At 32.1% G+C, this 19,123-nt stretch overlaps 1 protein-coding gene across 1 annotated transcript; it reads right to left on the reverse strand.

Moving 5' to 3' along the window:
- Positions 1-12,279: 12,279 nt before the first annotated feature.
- Positions 12,280-18,920, reverse strand: LOC128160234 (G-protein coupled receptor GRL101-like). The gene is made up of 9 exons (XM_052823531.1): positions 18,890-18,920; positions 18,557-18,685; positions 17,958-18,146; positions 16,846-17,141; positions 16,414-16,513; positions 13,671-15,599; positions 13,203-13,330; positions 12,450-12,518; positions 12,280-12,352 (listed from the first exon to the last, which is right to left on the reverse strand). The coding sequence occupies exons 2-9, from the start codon at positions 18,648-18,650 to the stop codon at positions 12,320-12,322; spliced, it is 2,838 nt and encodes a 945-aa protein (XP_052679491.1). The 5' UTR covers positions 18,651-18,685; positions 18,890-18,920; the 3' UTR covers positions 12,280-12,319.
- Positions 18,921-19,123: the final 203 nt, after the last annotated feature.

Below are 19,123 nucleotides of genomic sequence, written 5' to 3' on the forward strand. Positions count from 1 at the left end.
ACACCTTTGATTGCGAGAATTCAAAACGATTGAAAATGTTTGCAAGTGTAGAAGGTGAAAATTACACGGCGCAAAAATAATCCTGTATACAGTATATGTAGAAGAAAAGAATACAAAACTAATAAAGAAATTCCTCTTTTTTCTTTTAAAAGAAATAAACAGATTAATCTAAAATGACACTTATGTTTGCCTATTACTTCCAGCTTTAATTGCAATAAGATATTAATATATCTATAATATTTTATACATATGTTTTTAAAATACAGTGTGTCTATTCTAGCACACAAATAAAATTTCAAAAGCATGTCTCTTTGGAAAAATTATATTTATACAATTAAATACATCCTTTGATAATTCTTGCGGGATAAAACGGAAGCCTCATTGCTGAAAAAATACATAACCCTTGGTTACATTGGAGATACAAGAAATGGTAAAGTCGTCTTATATGAGAATATGAGTCTGATATCATTATGATTATTTCGTTCAGATATTTTTTAAGCAACTTAAGGCTTCAAATTACGAATAAACTGGATTGCTTAGTTTAATTCTTTCAGTTTCCACAGGCTAACAATTGCATAGAATTTTTTAACCATATATAACCAGAGCCTACCATTCATATGCGTGACGATACACAGACCGTTTTCAACAACTACATCAAAGAGGAGGACAGTCTCGGAGTCTTTATTTTCTAATAATGCCCGGATTGCTATCTGAAATAATGAATAAAACAAGGTATGTAGAAAAACCATAGTAAGCTCTTTCCACTTGCATTTTATTCAGAACAAAATTACAGGGTTTCCTTTTTTGTTATGGTCGAAAGTATTCATCTTATTATAATGGTATTGATTATACATTTAAAAATATGATCTATCTTTACTTCTTTTTATAGGAACCTGAAATGTTATCCAGAATTTGTATTATCTTTACATTCAAATCTAAAAGTATATATATAACGTCCAAAAAAAACACCGATATACAGTTACAAAATCACTTTGTTATAGGTGCAGTGAACGTTTTATTATCAAACTCAAGCGTATTCTGAAAATAGCTTTAAGATTTCAGAATATGTATTGCTTAGTTATCCTTCTTTCTTACCTTGACATCAAATTCAAAAGGTAGATCCACGCATCCAGAGGTTTTATTCTTGTTTTGTATTGAGCTCCTGTTGTGTATAGCAATAATTTTACTGTTGTATAAAAATATATCGGTCAAATACGATATTGTCAGAACTGCACTGCCGTAGATATAGTAGTTGTAGCGAAGACTTCTTGGATGGGTACTAATTGGTAGGCTGTCGCTCACTAATAACCAGGTGCGTCTTGCATCAAGCCAGTGTAAATTGTATGTTTGGTTCACAGAGCCAACAACAAAACCGGAGAAATTTCCTAATTCTGTATTTTTAATATTTGTTGTTCAATAATATTGTTGATAATTGTTGTTGATAAATGATGGACGAATTTCATGTACATAAACCTAAATTGCATTAACGTCACAAAAGAAAATACATGATAAAAAGAAGTGAGTTTTATTTTGTGTCTGAAAACCAATTGATAATTATAGGACTCGGGTATATTTTAACTTACGCAATACCATTCTTAAACCATTTTTGCATAAATTGTCACTTTCACAGAAACACATCATAGTCAGGAAATAAATTTATATAATATATAATTCATTATATTATAATAAAATCCATAATGAAATATAATTAAGAATGAATTTATAAAATATAAGATAAATAATAAAATCAATAATTTGAAGAACGGTCACATTTTTTTAATGTGTGATGATATAACTAAACGCGCGTTAGATTTATTTGATATTATGACAGCTCAAAAACTTGCTACCCCCCTTTTATGTAATTTTCGACATGTACCTTCTTTAATTATTTCATTCTGTATGTCCCCACTGCTCAGTCTTGTCAACACTTCATCGATGAATCCGGTGTTCGGGATGCAGTCTGAGATGTTTCCTCCCCACCCACACACATGCTTTAGCGAACCAATACCCAGTTCTTTTAAAATCGTCCAACCGCACAGGTTGCGTGAAAAATCGCAATCCACTGAAATAAGGGTGTCAGTAAAGTTAGAATCTATCTGTTAATGATCAGACATAAAAATAGATTATGGTTGACGTCGATATTACTTCTGTAAATGGTCATATCCACAGCTATGGTTAAAAATATACAGGTTTTTTTTACTCGAATTATATGTAGATAAGTTTAATGGCTTGTGATAAATTTTAAAACACACCGTAACTACTGATATTTCATAGTTAAAGTAAACTTCCGAATTTAATTGACTGTGGTTGTATTAACATGTTGTTAGAAGAATCTTTGTAACAGCTTGTTTGTAAATAATCAGAAGAGATCCCCTGAAATAATTCCTATTTACAGCGGGTAAATACATTGTATATCTCTTTTCAATTGTTCTTAGACTATTATCTTAATACCAGTTATTAAGTCTACCTTATTTAATATCTTGCTATTCAATAGCCATAAAAATTATGTTGACGAATTTTACCAGTCGTTGTTGTTTCCGCGTTGGGTGATTTCTGTGACGTCAACAGTACATAGAATGCAATCCAACGTGGCTGTACAATCCAACACCAAAACATGGCTCTAACTCACAAGATAAAAAAATTCAAAAATAATTCTAAATAATGCTATTTTGCGAATAATTATTTTTTTAAATTAAAATAAAGAATTGCAATACGATGTTGATAAACAAAAAGTATAATCAAACATTTACAAATTAGACTACATGCCAATGTACGACTTACTGTTTATCTATAAATCTTTTTTAACAAAGAAAAACTGTTAATTTTCAATTTGGGTATTTTTCTATAGTATTAAAGTGAGCTGTTCCTTAAAATACTGTAAACCAACTTTTATTCGCGTGCGAGAACCTTTCGCAGGGTCCGACGCGAACCAGTCCTTGTCGTTTGATTCTTAGCACAACATGGGTCTGGATAATGCTTGGTCGCGAAAATTAGTCGTCGTGATCCAGTTTAGCTCCATGTAATCGCGAAATAAAGTCGCCACGAATTAAAGTGGTTTACAGTATATCAATACAGTTTAAAAATGGCCACCACCATCAATGTCTTCCTAACCAACAAATACCCGTCGGTTAAGTTTGCGACTGTCCTCTATCGCATCGTCCTTTCCTCCGAGAGATTTTATCACTCTACATTAAAACCACTGTAATGTATCTAATCTATAAATCAAATTTCGTCTGCATCCCTCCTTCCCCCGAGGAAGTTCCTGTCATGACGATCTATTAAAATATTAATCACTTGACTCAAGATGAGTTGACATAGCAGGCTTAAAATTTGCATACCAAATACCATGACTAACAAAGTATAAAACAGATGCTTCTTTTGTTTACATTTAATTTCGTTTGTCACTAATTTTTCACAAAAGTTAAGGTATATTTTGAGAAGTTGCCTGTCTCAAATGTTCATTATAAGTATTGACCTAGTACCAACAGTTATTGCAATGACGTATCAAGTTAGCAATAGCTATTAGCAACTTAAACCCAGTACATGTTGTGCATATAACAAACTTTCAATATCTGTTCAACTCAACTTCACATTGCATGGTAAATCAAATTACACATGTGTTGCGTTCAACCCGAACTCTGAAAGACCCAACAACGCGTTGATTTTGGAGATACAAAAATTTATTTTTTCTGAAAATTATCTGAAAATTAACAAATTAAGCGACAAGTGGTTTTTTTTTGGGGGGGGGGGGTTGTTTGGGGGGGGGGGGGGTAGGATTTTTTAAAAGTTGATTACGTGTTTAAAAATAAAAATAAAGTACATTTCGATACATTGTTAGTAACATATACAATGCCTACGAATTTTATTGAACTATGTTACAAGGCATTGGAATTCGACTGCAAATCAAACAAATGAGGTATTGATTTTATAACGCTTGTTTAAATATTCAATGCAATGTTGATTTTATTATACTACACAGACATGATTTTGAGAGAGAGAGAGAGAGAGAGAGAGAGAGAGAGAGAGAGAGAGAGAGAGTGTGTGTGTGTGTGTGAGAGGGGGCGTGTGTGCGTGTGTGTGTGTGTGTGTGTGTGTGAGACAGTCTTTACTGCACAATTTGCTACATCAAAAAAGCCCTGCTTTCAGTACTTCATTACTTTTATCAATAATTGTATTAAAGACTAGAGTCATAAACCTCTAATACCTTCAGAATACCTTTATATGTCTAATTTTCCCAATTCTTTGGTTTTGTGACTGCAGCGGTAACGGATTTTGCGAAAAAATATATACGAATCAAAGTACTCAAGTTCAGATATGTGTCTTGGAAAACGTTTTCATGATATGGCATTATTACAGACTAATAAGACACAGTATAAAGTGATTATTAACGAATTTACCTAATTTATAAGCACGTTTGTACATATTTTATTGATATTTTTAATTTAATAAATCGTGAGAAGATCAGATATTTAACACTTTTAACAAAGATTACCTGTTGCATACTGCAACTGTTACGCACTTTTAAAACAACTCCCGCAAAAATTTGACTATGAACTCTCAATTTGATTATTTGATAATCTAGGCTACACGTGTAAATAATGTATTTCGCCGCTCAGCAACTATACATTGCAAACTCGAAGTATATAGAATATTACAGAGAAGAAAAGTGCTATGTGATGTTCATGTGATATAAACTTAAAATCATTATGATCAAATGGAATGATATACATTCTAAGTTCTCTTTTGTGTCATTTTTGTGCGGAGAACGATTTTAACGGTTGATTAGTTACCATCCGCTTTTGTGCACCGTTCATTATAGCTTTGCCATTGCTAATGCAATAAGCCCGGCTAAAGGCTAACGGAATGAAGACAGATTTTATATGCACTATTGTTGCAGCGGAAGAATTAATTTTCAAGAGGTTTTTTTCTATTTATTGTAAAGGGGTATTGGTGTTCTATCTGATATCTTCATGTTTTTAAAGTCCCTCTTTTGAAAGGCATTCTTGAGTGTTTTTAATTCTAACAATTACATTAACATAATTGTCAATACCTAATCGAACGAGGAATAGGAATTTTGTGTTACATGTATTACATGAATTACATGTACCTTTCCTTTTTCACTTTAGTTCTTTATTTTTCTCTTAATCATGCTTAATGTTGTTTTAGTTTTTAAGAATCTTTTATAAAATAGGATTGGACGCCTTACTGTCTATGAATCATACACATTACGGCGCACTAAGAAACAAAATACATAATGCAACTCTGATGAAATGATGAAACGATTGTTTCCTCTGTAGATTAAAACTGGAATATTTCCTGTCCAAAGTTTTGAGAAAAAAGTTTGATATTCTATATATATATATATATATATATATATATATATATATATATATATATATATATATATATATATATATATATATATATATATATATATATAATCAAAGAGTTAAGACATGAATTTTCGTTAGTTCCAATTGAAGTCGGCATATAAAATTATCATTTGGACCTACGAGGGTTGATCGGAAATTATTGAGACATTTACTCTTTCTCCCTTAAGAAAAAATATAAATCACTGAAATTTCATCAGAAAATAAACTAGGATGTCTTTTATTAACGCAAAAATTTTGAAGTTAATGACATCATTTGTTCATTCCTGGTAAGCTAACAAAGTTGCCTACATCCAATGACCCGGCGCAACCACAAACTCATCGCAACGTCATTTTAACGGTTTTTTCCATGGTCATTTGTTATAAAGACCTTACAAACGAATGGAAAACATGAACTATTCTTCATTTTTCATCTTCATCTTATCTTTTTATTTCAAAATGGCAACAGTTACATATACTTTCTATTCTTGATCTTTTTGTGAAAAAATCGATTTATTTCTTCCCAAAAGTAAACTTACTGTGAAACTTCTCATACATTCATTCTGTACATACCTTAGAACTTTTAAAATCAGTTTGTTTTGTAAAAAATGTACTTGATATTTAGTACCTGTGTTTAAATTCTAGTTAAAAAATCGGTTAAAAAACCCGATTTGCTGAAGCTTTTGACACCTTTCGATCTTATAGTTTTAATTTGAGCAATTTCTTGGTCTTTCGAGATTCCCTCCAATTTTAGGTACCATACATTTGTATTCGCTGCACCGCCTTGACGTCAAAATTCAATAATCCGTCTCCGTCAGATTTCAATTGCTTGGTAAATTTTTTTCTAGCAAAACTTACAAAAAGTTTGTCACAATAAATAGCAAAATGAACATACATGATTTGATTTCTTTTATCAAGAATTGTAGGTCTAACAACACTTAAAAATAAGATGTTTTGAGTTTTTTAAACTCCGAGTTTGTGCCGGTACACCGACCACCGACTTGTTTATGTACTGTCATAAACAAACTATTTATTATTTTGTAATATTACTTTGCTTAATTAATCGTTTAGGATTCTTCAATGTTTATGCCAATTTTCATTAAAATTCTCTACTTAGAAAGAGAGATATTTGTGTTCTCTCAATAAAATCCGAACAACCTTCGTATATACCAGAGGCCTGTTTACCAGCTGATTTTTCATAATAAATAGGCAAAACCCGGTAATATAACTTGTATATATTTTTCAGGAATTAAAATGCTGAGAGACGGTGAAGCTTTATGAGAGGCATAAAACCCTGTCCAATAAAATTCCTATGTTGACTTTTTCTGATTTTTAACGTAGAATACCGTCAATGAACATCAATTACGGTTCTTCATCTGGCTACAAAAGGGTGATTTTGTAAAAGAAAAAAATCTAATTTGGGGCAACAAATTTTTTTTTCAGAGTACGTTACTTTTAGGACCGATCATCGCACTTTAAATTACATAATTTTTTTTTAAAGTGCATTAATAGTATCGGTAGAATCGCACAAATAAAATTTCAGGGTTTAATCTAAATACTTTTGCTTTTAATCAGGGTTTAATCGAAATACTTTTGCGATTAATGATTATTATAACATATTGGGTTCAACGTCATAATAAAAAAAATTGATAAAGCGTTTCTCAATTAAAGAGTTTTCTCATGAGCGTAGTTCAACAATTTACGTGAGATTTATATTATTTAAATACGTACATAAACTGCATCATTTTGAAACTGATTGCCGTTTCTTTTATTTCTTTACCTTGTTAAAATGTATGCAGCAAATTTACTCCTTTTTTATCTGATACGAAACATTAGGAAATGCAAAATCTGAAAATAGAAAACGTATAACCTAGCTATTTTAAATGGTTTAAATTTCACTGAATAAACATCATGAGAAATATTAAGAAAACAGGGAGATATTTTAGAATAAGTCAATGCCTCTTTTGTTGACATGTCTAAAGGTTGTACAATGGAACTCTCTTCTTTTTATTACGGGATTGTGAAGTGATTGATTCGGTTTGAATTTGATTTATGTTAAGACACCAACATACTAGTATGTTTAATGAACTATGGTAGCAACACGTATTTAAGTAGGTCATAATTTTAATATCTAATTACTTTATTTACAGGACCTCTATTCACCTTTTCGGTTCTTAGATGTGTTTACTCTACTTAGCTGAATATAGGTTTGGGAAGAAAATAGGAGTGGTAAAAACCAATGTAATCAACTTACTGGTCATTAAACTTCATCTTTGGTTTTCACCTCCTCGTTCTCAAATAAATCTTAATTTTTTCATTATTGTTAACAATTCATAATCAAGTTTTCACAAATCGAATCCCGAAAACTATGATTTATACAAAAAAAAAATCAAAATGCGTCAAGAGTACCGATACTAAAAATGTGGATGTACCTTTCGAACGCACTTTGAAAAACTGTTTCAAGTGGGTCGATTTGGTCAAAAATTTAAGGCAATTAAACTTGTGTTTAAAGCGTTTAATTTCTTCGAAGTACGTTGCCACAGAGCTAACGATCTGCCATTGATTTCTTGGTATCTCGCCTCGAAATCTCAAAACTATTGTTTAATTCAAAATACATGTAATTTAATAAATGTGTTTTTATTTTAAAGACTGTGTTTTTAAAAAATCGCTTACCTGATTTCAGAGAAACTTTTTAAAAATATTCGAACTTCTGAGAAAAAGGTTGCTGTTGTTAATCTTACACCTTTCCTTTCAACTTTCGTTCAATTCTTTGATTTTGTCATACGATGGCTTTCATCTTAGGATGCCGTTTAAAGTTGTCCTTGGTCGTCCTCAATATTTGAATGAATCAAATCTCTATGGAACCGATTGAACTTTAAGGCTTATAGCTGGTGAAAATGAATTCAATCCATCATCACAGACGTTTAGCAAACATTCAACTATTGTGAGCAAATATGATTAAAAAGGCTAAAATGAAATATGACGGATAACAGATGCATAGAATTCAGGAATAAATGGAAAATGCATACGTGAAAAGGTGTAGGACGGCATATTTCCTGGAAGTTCAACTTATTTTAAATGACGTGGCGTCAGGTTAACACAACACAACATTTTGCCTTTCGACAGTGTGATTATTGTGATTTATATCAAAGTTTTCAGAGTTTGAAGCAAGGTATCGAGAAACCAATGGCGGCTTGTAAACTCCCTTATGCCCTTCTGTACTATAACCCACCCACATTTTTATTGTTAATATTCAGTTAAATCCTTGTGAAATGGTAAAGTTATCAAGCCTTTCACACTAGGGCAGACTAGACCCATAAAATGTCACTAAATGATTACCAAATATACATCAAAATGTATGTGTGTGTAGAAAAAGAGGTTGATTTTACAGAATTATGCACACACACACACACACACACACACACACACACACATATATATATATATATATATATATATATATATATATATATATATATATATATATATATACAAAATACAAATATATATACACCATTTTTGAATAAGTTTTCTCGTTATATCTCAAATGAGATAATTTTATTACTATGCCCTGAAAATTGCTGAATCACACCGGAAATAGTTATATTGCCCTCCCGAAACTGTAATATCACCATCGCGTGCAAGAATTCTGCATAATTACGTCGGGTTCGAAATTCAACGAGCCAGTTGCTAAGCAAACGTAAACAGATCCGCGAATTTTAAACATGTCAGGCCAACGTCTGCTGTTTGCTCATCTAAATTCAGATGAACTCGATAGTTTAATTGATGAAAAAATTCGGCAAATACGACAAAAGTGATAGACTCAAGCGTTAGTGTTTTAAAAAAAATTCCTCTGCCTTGTGAATTAAATAATATGTTGATAACCCGAGTTTCATTTGTTTAAAAATGTTATAGACAATATATTACATGTTTTCTCGGGCGACAATACCAGAATATTTGTCCCTCGGTGACAGGAAAGCCCTGGAGTGTTATGTCATATGACATAACACTCCAGGGCTTTCCTGTCACCTCGGGGCAAATATTCTGGTATGTCGCCCTCGAAGCCATGTAATATATGTATAATATATATATATATATTTTAGCCATGTCGGCTCTTCAGACAGTTATACAAAATATATATGATATATATATATATGACTTGTTTATATAAACAAATATATGTCCCTGATTTTTGCCTGTTGCGTTGATCACTCCAATAATTCTGACAGATTGTTATCAATCCAGATAAATAGCCTTTGACTCAGATGGCAGACATGTTATCGATGTAGCAATCCATTTTAATACAATGACAATTCTGTTCTTTTCATTAGGGGACATTAATTTCTACTTTCATGGTAACCGGATTCCTTTTACAAAGGAATTTCGGATGGTTTCTTCGAATGTCTATATGTGTTATTCCATGTTCTTTACTTATGTCTGTTAAACATTAGTACAGGCCTATTGTTTTGTACATATTATACGCATATGGCTATTTACCATAATACATTGTCCTCTTGCAAGTTCTTAAAGACTCTCATGTTACAAAAAATGTAGTATTAGTTTTATAAAGTCTAAAATGCATATTGTTTTTGCGAAATAATTTATTGTGAAGAATTAAAGATCTCTGCATCAAACAAAAAGTGACTGTGGTTAAGGGTGTTGTTTACTCAGGGTTTGAGTTCTCAAATTCCGATTACTATAAAGTTCAATCTAATGAGTAAAATTTGTTCTAAACACAAAAAGTATTTATGAAATGAATTATTATTGACAAAACATTCAAAAATTTTACTTCATTATAGAATTAGGCTCAAACAAAAATTCACTTTTAGCCAAACAGAGGAAATTCGGACTAAATTTTGCAAATTTTGTTTTCTGCTCAAAGTTTTTTGGCAGTAGTCTAATATTAAAAGTTAAGATTTTATATTTAAGTCTATGTAATTTTGCATATTTTCCGTTGGTTTTACCTCACTTATTCATTAAAATAAAGTTATGGCACGAATTATAAAATTATTGAAAAATGCTTAAAAACGATAAAAGACACCATATCTCAAAATTTTGATCATTGACCTCATATAAATTTTATGCCAACAGAATAAGGTCAATATAAGTAGTTCAATACCATACATGTTTTTGTATTATCATCATTCAATTTTTTGTAAAATTGGATCAAAAATGGGTAGGGATTTGAGGAAATTCGGACTGGATTATTTTTTTAAATTGTTGCTGAAATCTTAATGCTGTGTACTTATTTAGTGCCACTACCATTCATAAACTGTATCTTATTTTTTAAAGTGTTTTATTATTTGTAATATTTTTATAATTAAGAAAATCTCAATCGTAGTGTAAAATTTTATGGGATTTTTCTTGATTTTTCAATAAATATTCAATGGCCATTAACTCAAAAATTAGGTCATTGACCTACTTTTCTGAAAGTGAAAAATAACAATACAAGCAAAGGTCTATAACACGCAATATATGGTTTTTCATTATCATCAGTGGATTTTTTTTTCATTCTGAGTAAACGTCATCCTTAAATTACTATAAGTGTGAGAAATAATGTTTAGATACAATGCATAAGGTTAAAGACCATATCATGTGCACCATTTGGCGCCATAATCAATAATTGTGAAGTACACGACTAAGAATAAACAAATATATATAGACATCTCAAATCTACATAAAAACAAGAAATGATCTAGCACTAACTGTACATCGCCGTTTAATTGGCAAAACAGCTATGACGAAAAGTGTCTGTCTGTCCTAGCAATAAATGTTGCAAAACAATTTGACAAGCATTTACTCTTACTCTTTGCAGAAGTTCTTTCCAGGAAGAACTAAATATTCGCAGGGAACTTGTTTCCCATCCCAATTCTATTTTTGTACCATAAGAACGGGTTTAAATCAAGTTTCTTCTCGCACTTTATTTTCTTAAATGGATGCAAAAAAGTAAATATATGTATGCATGTCAGCTACAGAAAATATTATCTCAATAGCATGCATTAAATTTTACAAGTAGTTTTTTAAAAAGTTTCATGATTTTTCAAACGTTTTATATACATGAATCTCATCTTCAGTTATAATTTAGTACGACTTAGAGTTGTGTTAAATATTGTTCAAGTTAATTGACAAAAATGATAAATAACTTAATAAGAATTTTCATTTCATTTTTATTGTACTAATACTTTTTTTTTTTATTTCTATAGTTTTATATACACTACAGAACCATTATACGTGTTTAATTATACTCTTCCATGCAAGAAAAAAGACAACACTGATAAAATAAACAAATGTAATAGGGAAGTAACCCGTTCATTAGCACGAGGGCTGTTCTAAATCTTATGTTCATTGTAACAGTCCTCGAGTTTTATTAAGCGAGATACAGAGCTCACAATTCATAGAATATTTCATGTTTCATGTTTCGTATTTCATGAGAAGGTCTGTATTTCTCTTATATCTCGACCACAGAAACTCCATTTTGATTGTCCATTAGAAATGTCTTCCTAAAGAATTGTAAACATTGAAAACGGGAGAACAATTGTTGACCCAAATCGTGATCATGATCCTAAAATGGAGACGACTATTCGTTATAAATATGAAATTATTTGTTCTTTATTCATGTACATTGTAGATACATGTAAATGAAAACGACGTTTTACAATGATATGCAGGCAAAATTCTATACAGATGGAGAATGTTTGCATATAGCAGGTGTGATATACTGTAAAAATGCAATGTAATTTGTAATTTCCAAAATGTAACGTTAGCAAATATTGCTAAAAAAAACTGTCATTGTAAGTGTATAACGTACTGGTTATCACCAGCAGTGTTCACTTAATGAATATATATATATATATATATATATATATATATATATATATATATATATATATATATATATATATATATATATCATCAATACGCAAGGAAAATGTCCAAAGTCCAAAATGTTTCTAACGCCTTGTTGAAGCCGATGAAATAGAACTCTATAAAAGAAAAAAAAAAGAAAAACACAAGGAAATTGTGAATATCAACGGTGTGCATCAGCAATTATTCTCAAACTTTGCACAAATATAGCCTCACCCTCAATGTGTCCAACTGTTTTCTCAGGATAAGGTTTTCTTGAGTCAGTCGATGAATGTGAGATTGTCTCTATCAAAATACAATTAAAAGGATAAGATAGATTAAGATACAAATCAATTTATATGTCTAATATTTTTTATATACAAAGTTCTGAAGATAATATGATTCACGTTGTTATCATCATCTTAAGGAAAAGATTTGACGTGTGCATGTACTGGTATATTTCAAAGATGGAGAAAATGAAATGGTTTTCACACGTCGTACCTTTGCAACATAAATGGATGTCAATAACGTGAGGAAATGCTTTAATTGAAACAATGGAAAAAATTTCGATCTATGAAACTGAATTTATACCGAATACCGTTATGAAAATTCATATGTAGATTCTTCCATGCAGTCATCTATATGCATGTTTAACAAAATTTGATCATTAAAGAAGGTTTTTATTTCTTTTGGACAACTGCATTTAGAGGTTCATCGGAAGCTTATTCAGTACTTCTGATCCAATTTAAATTTTATTTAAAACGATCTTACAGCTGTTTTAGAGTACACTCAATGAAAAGTATTTCAATAATCTATTGTAGCTGTTAACTTGCGAATTCTATCTGATATACTCTAAAAAAAATTAATTGCGATAAAGTATGGTAATTTCTTTGACAAAATTTGTTTTTAAATCGATGTGAATTATATGGTGATGGATACCTTAACCCATGAGCATTGGGTCACCGCGAATCTTTAATGATTTCATAGTACCTTTTGTCTGATGACAGCAGTCATTGTGTAGAGGATGGGGTTCAGGGCCGAGTTAACAGGAAGCACAAGAACAATGATCCAAGCGTACACGTCACTGGGGAATTCCTCACCATAGAAAGTCACCATTCCTAAAATCATACAATCTCCAACTTTAAAACAAAACCCAAACTAGAACTAACGGTAAGATTGCATGTACAACACGAGGTATAAATTAAAACGGAAACACCAAATGTTTAACAGAATTATTCAGAAATTAGTGATCTTTTCGTTTTCCATTATCTAATACATTATATTAATCAACATATGTGTTTTTTCAATTTCTACTTGGTTCGGAGTAAAAAAAAAAGCATGTAAACCTGTGAGTTCAAGACAACACTGTTGATTTATACACAATTGCATCTATTCAATTAAATCTCTCTCTCTCTCTCTTTCTCTCTCTCTCTCTCTCTCTCTCTCTCTCTCTCTTACCGATGACTCCAATCGGGATCCAGCAAAGCATGTCTGTGACGATTATTGCTACCAAGGTCTTAGCCAAAGAAATCTCTCGTGTTCGTATTTTAGAGGTCCTAACGACTTTTCCTACGTTTAGTGCTTCGACAAATATAGCAATCTGACCAATAAGAATTCCGATGAAGAGAAGAGCATTCAGACCCACAAAGATTATCATTGAATATCGCCATCCAGTCTTTCTTAAAACTGAGAGTGGCAGCGAGATGCAAATCCCGGACTTGGAATAAAAGTTTTCGTAAAGCAGCAGTGGAAGGGTTGCCAAAAGCCATGATGTAAGCCAAATAAAAGCACATAGTCCAATAGCTCCTCTTTTCGTCAGACGAATTTCCGAAATGGAATACTTGATGGCTAGAAAACGGTCAACGGTAATTAGAAAAACAATGAAAGCTGACGTCTCACTGGAAACCGTTGCTAAGATACCAGCCAGAGTGCATAGCAAACTATGTCTCCACGTGTAGTCCATTAAACCGTAAGTGCCTGTATATCTCAAGTTAACCATAGCAATGATGAAGAGATAAACTCCCATTAGGAGATCAGCAAAACTGAGGTTCAGCGTAAGGATAAAATAGGTAATAGAAACTTTCTTCTTCAAAGAAGAAACTATATAAATTATCACGATGATGTTTCCAAACAAAGCAAAGAGGGCCATGTACCAAATAGCAACGTTAAGAATGGGAACCGCTATCAGATGATCACAAGATGAGATTTCAGTAGAAGGAGCCACGCACTTTATGTTGTACAGTGACTGTGGTTTGACGCAACAGATTGAGAACGATTCCACTTGTAGATATTTCATACTTACTAGGCCGTGAAATATATCACTGGAAACTTGAAAGATGTTGTTCTTTTGAATATACACAAACTGAAGTTGTCCAAGTGACCTGAAATGTTCCCTGCGGATAACGGAAATTTTGTTCCCAGATAAGTCGATGGAAACTAACATGGATAAGTCGGAAAAGGTGTTCTCCTCGATATCTTGTATTTGATTACCAGAGAGATTTAAGCTTATCAACAACACGTAGTACTTAAAATCTTCTTGCTGTAGCTTCCTGATGCTGTTAAAGGACATATCTAAGATAGAAAGGGGATAATAAGTAGTCTCTTTCGTAGCGTCATTTTGCACAACAGCTTCGAGCAAATTGTGTTGAATATATAAAACCTCTATTTTGTAGTTCACAAAGAAAAACCGGATCCGGTTTCTGCTCAAATCAACTATTTTAGACTCGATGTAAATGGGTGTTTGCTCGGAAATATTACAATTGCTAAAATTAGTCGAAACTCGAGTCTTCGCATAAGACTCAACATTTATACTGCTGACGTCCTCAAAATTGTTTTCCGCGAGATATAAACCATCATTTGTCACGCTGTAATGAGTCAAAAAGTTCCTCATTTTGCCTACGACGTAAAAATCAAATGGAGACTGAAAGAGGTTGAGAATACCTTCCCAAATATGAATAAAATGATATGATCCACGAATAACAACTGATGTAAAGGAAGTTATTTGCGTTTCATTAAAGTTAAAAAGCAGATAGTTATCCAAGCCTACACTGAGTGACATATCGCCGATACTGCTGTTGAGAAATTCTACATTTATCTGATTATCTCTAGCTTTTAAACGAAAGAAACTGCAACGAAAATTTCGAATGGAAATAAAGGTGCTTATATTGGAGCATGTGCAGTAGACACATACGTCATTTCTCACTTTACAGTAACATTCAGTTAGAGGGTCTGCAAAAATACTGAAGTCATGGTTTCTACAAGAAGGGCACAGAGAAAGGTCTATGGAGTCTCTCTGATCAATTAGATGAGAAAAGGTTGCATTTTTCGAAGACAGAAGTCGATCTTGGGGGAAAAGAGGTGTTGCTTCCTTCATTGACTTTGTTAGTTCTGTAAAAAATAATAATCAATGTAAATCAATGAAAAACAAACTATAAGGTAATATTGCTTTCGTGATGCAGAAAACTGTTTGCAAAGGTTTGTTGTTGTTTTTTGCAAGATACGAAAGAATCCAGTTGACATCTTTGGTAACATAATTCTATCAACACCTAATTGTCAGATGATAAGTCGACTTGTCAGATTTTTATGTCAACTTTTCAGATATTATATCAATGTGTCAGATCTTTTTGGAGACTTGATCTGACAAGTTGATATAATTACAGGACAAGTCGACATTATTTTCTATCAGGGCGACACAACATTTGGCAAGTCAGCATCATTTTCTGACAAGTCGACTTAATGATTTTAATGATTATTTTCTTCAAACTTGCGGCCATTTTGTTATCATGTGTTGATTTTATACCTAGATTATTGGTAAGGAGGCGTATAAACGCCTCTTGATGCTGTATCAAACCTCTAAACGTACGTACTCAATTGTTTCGGCAAGAAAAAAGAAATGACGGAAATTTAAAACATCAAATTTTAAAAACCAAATAAGATTAATAATCGCTAAGTCGACTTGTCAGATCTTAACATCAACAAGATGATATGTGAATGGCAGTAAGAGGCAAGAACTCTTAAATAACAAAATATTTAGTTTCTAGTCACTATGGTTATTTTCTGACAAATCGACATAATAATTTGACAGGTCGAAATACTATAGTAATCACGTGGTGGCAGAAATATGCCACCAAACGATATTTGCTAACATAAAAACCATGTAACGCAAAGATCTAAAACGTTATAGAAAAAACATCCATCTTACCATACATGGTCATATCGTTACAGAGACCGTATTCAACAAACACATCAGACAGTAGGACGGCCTTCGTTTTCCATCCTTCAAATAATGCCCGGAATACTATCTGGAAGTATAAATAAAAAAGAATGATAAATAAGTTAGTACCATCTATCCGAATGCATTGTAATAAAATCAAAATGACTGTTTTAAATATATTTTAAATTAAATATATTTATATCTTAATCTAGGTGTTACTTCTGTAAAATTGTCATTTAACATAGATTTCCATTTCCTTTTCAGAGCTGTTACATGTATTAAAAAATCCTAGCGATATTATGTGGCGCAAAGTGTTAATTTGTTAGAGCTGGCATAAATTAAAATCCAGCACATTATGATAAGTTCAAAATGTGTGTAGTATTTTTTTTGGGGTGGGGGGGGGGGTGGGGGTCGTTTTACCTTGATATCGAATTTAAAAGGTAGATCCACGCATCCAGATGTTATATTTCTGTTTTGTATGGAACTCCTACTGTGTACAGCAATGATTTTACTATTGTATACGGAGATATCGGTCAAATAAGATACTGTCAGCACCGCGCTGCCGTAGATATAGTAGTTGTAGCGAATACTTCTTGGGCGGGTGCTGATTGGTAGGCTGTCGCTCACAATGTAGGAGGTGTGTTCAAAATTCAACCCTGGGAATATGAGTGCTTTGTCCACAAAGCCAACCAAAATGCCAGAGAAATTTCCTAACTCTGCAAATGTAAATTTTTATAATGTTCTTGATTTTCAGTACTTGATAAATGATAGATGATTTTCAAAAACACAAATCTAACAAAGGAAAAATTACACTTTATTTCCAACACCAATTATTCATTCATGAACCTCAATAGATAATAAAGTTACACAAAATACGATAATAATTATCCCAGAAACATAAACTGTAACATCTGTTTTGATGTTTGATAATAGAACAACACGTTATACCGGTATATATTTATTTCATACAATGGCAGTGTTCAGCGAGTTCATCCGTAAATTCTAAGTATACCACCATGGTAACAATTTTGTTCAAAACTTATTTTTTTCGAATTTGAAGTTTACAATGCTTCGGTATGGCATTTTTATTAGACAACTAAAATTCGAGTGCCATTCGTTATATCAAAAGCGAGTTTCAGGGCTTACAAATCTTTGCTACGTAAACATAACTTTTGATTATATTTTGAATGTTGAAGTAATAATTCCAGTTTTAGACCTAAAATGAAAATTTTAAACGTTCCGACCTGTTTATTTATGCTTTAATAAAATGAATAAGAAGGTAGACAAATCAGCAAAAAAGAGAGATTGTTTACGGGTATATTGAACATATTTCAACAGAAACAGGGCACGAGCCTTGTTTAGATGATAAAGAACTGTGAGCTCTATATCCTTCATAAAACTCTACGACTGACTCTCAACTTTCATTTGGTCACTAGACATGCATTCCTAAAGCCTTGAAAATAAATAAATACTGAAAATAGAATTTGATCAAAATCGTGACCATGCCCCTTTAATGTATTTTCGATCCTTACCCGCCGTAATTTCCCCCTCCGCTATATCCCCATTGCTGAGTCTAGACCAGGTTCTTGTGATATAATTGGTGGACGCTAGGCAGTCTGAGGCGTTCCCACCCCGCCCACATAACAACTTTACATCGTCATCACGCGCATGCTCCTTCAAACTCCTCCAACTGCACATGTCGTTGGAAAAATCGCAATCCACTGAAATATATTGTGTGATTCAAATAAGAATCAATCGATAAGTGATCAGATATATGGGTTCATTCTTATTTGAAGTCAATATTACCACTCCAAATACTGGTAAAATTTAACCGTTACGGTTTAAACTAAACAGCCTATTGCTTGTGTAGCTGAAGTGCAATGCTGAATTTCATGGCTTGGGATTTAAATAAAAAAAATCATTGTAAGGATTATTTTTGTAACATTTTCTTGTGAATAAAGTGAAGTTAAATTCCTTTTCAGAGCAGTTAATACTGTATAAATACATGTACATTGTGTCTTTTTTTTTTAATATTCTACAATCTTTATATCAGTTATTATTTTGATGTTGCTTTTTATTTCTGGTTATTCAATAGCCGTAAAAAATGATTAAGTCCTGTAGCAAAAGTTACCCGTCGTCGTCATTTCCGCGTTGGAGGATTCCTGTGACGTCAACACTACATAGAATGCAATCCAATGTGTCCGTACGATCCAACTACAGAACATGGCCCCAGCAGACTGAAGCGACTTTTAGAAATTTTCTAAAAATGATATTTTGTGACAGACTATTTCTTTCTAATTGTAATTTAAAAATTGCAATACGCTATGCCAATTAACTTTTTAATAGGCCGAAAAATTACATGTATCAACGTTATCATATTAAAACACAGGCCAATATAAAAATTCATGAAATCTGGTGGCCAATTTTTGACAAAATGTACTTGTAACAAAGAAATAACACCTACCCGTTTAGTTAGTGACTGTCCAATATTGTATTGTCCTCTATTCTGTAGAAATTGAGCACTCTAGATTATTACAGCAGTAATTTATCTAATCAATTATTAAAACAATTTGATTTCTCTCTGTCCCCCAAGGGCTCAGGTCTTGTCATGACGACCCATTAGTTTAAATTGTAATTACATTTGTGAATTGACAAGTTCAAGTTCAAGTTCAGTTTATTCACTCAAACCAAATAATTT

This window comes from Crassostrea angulata, chromosome 8, assembly GCF_025612915.1.
Source record: "Crassostrea angulata isolate pt1a10 chromosome 8, ASM2561291v2, whole genome shotgun sequence".
NCBI classification, from domain to species: domain Eukaryota; kingdom Metazoa; phylum Mollusca; class Bivalvia; order Ostreida; family Ostreidae; genus Magallana; species Magallana angulata.

Excerpts from the sequence above, each read along its gene's own strand:
- LOC128160234 (XM_052823531.1), bottom strand. The coding sequence starts at position 18,650 with ATGTTCTGTAGTTGGATCGTACGGACACATTGGATTGCATTCTATGTA. Across the intron at positions 16,514-16,845 it reads CTTTTAAATTCGATATCAAG|ATAGTATTCCGGGCATTATT; the intron begins GTAAAACGACCC and ends TTATACTTCCAG. Across the intron at positions 15,600-16,413 it reads TAACGATATGACCATGTATG|AACTAACAAAGTCAATGAAG; the intron begins GTAAGATGGATG and ends TATTTTTTACAG.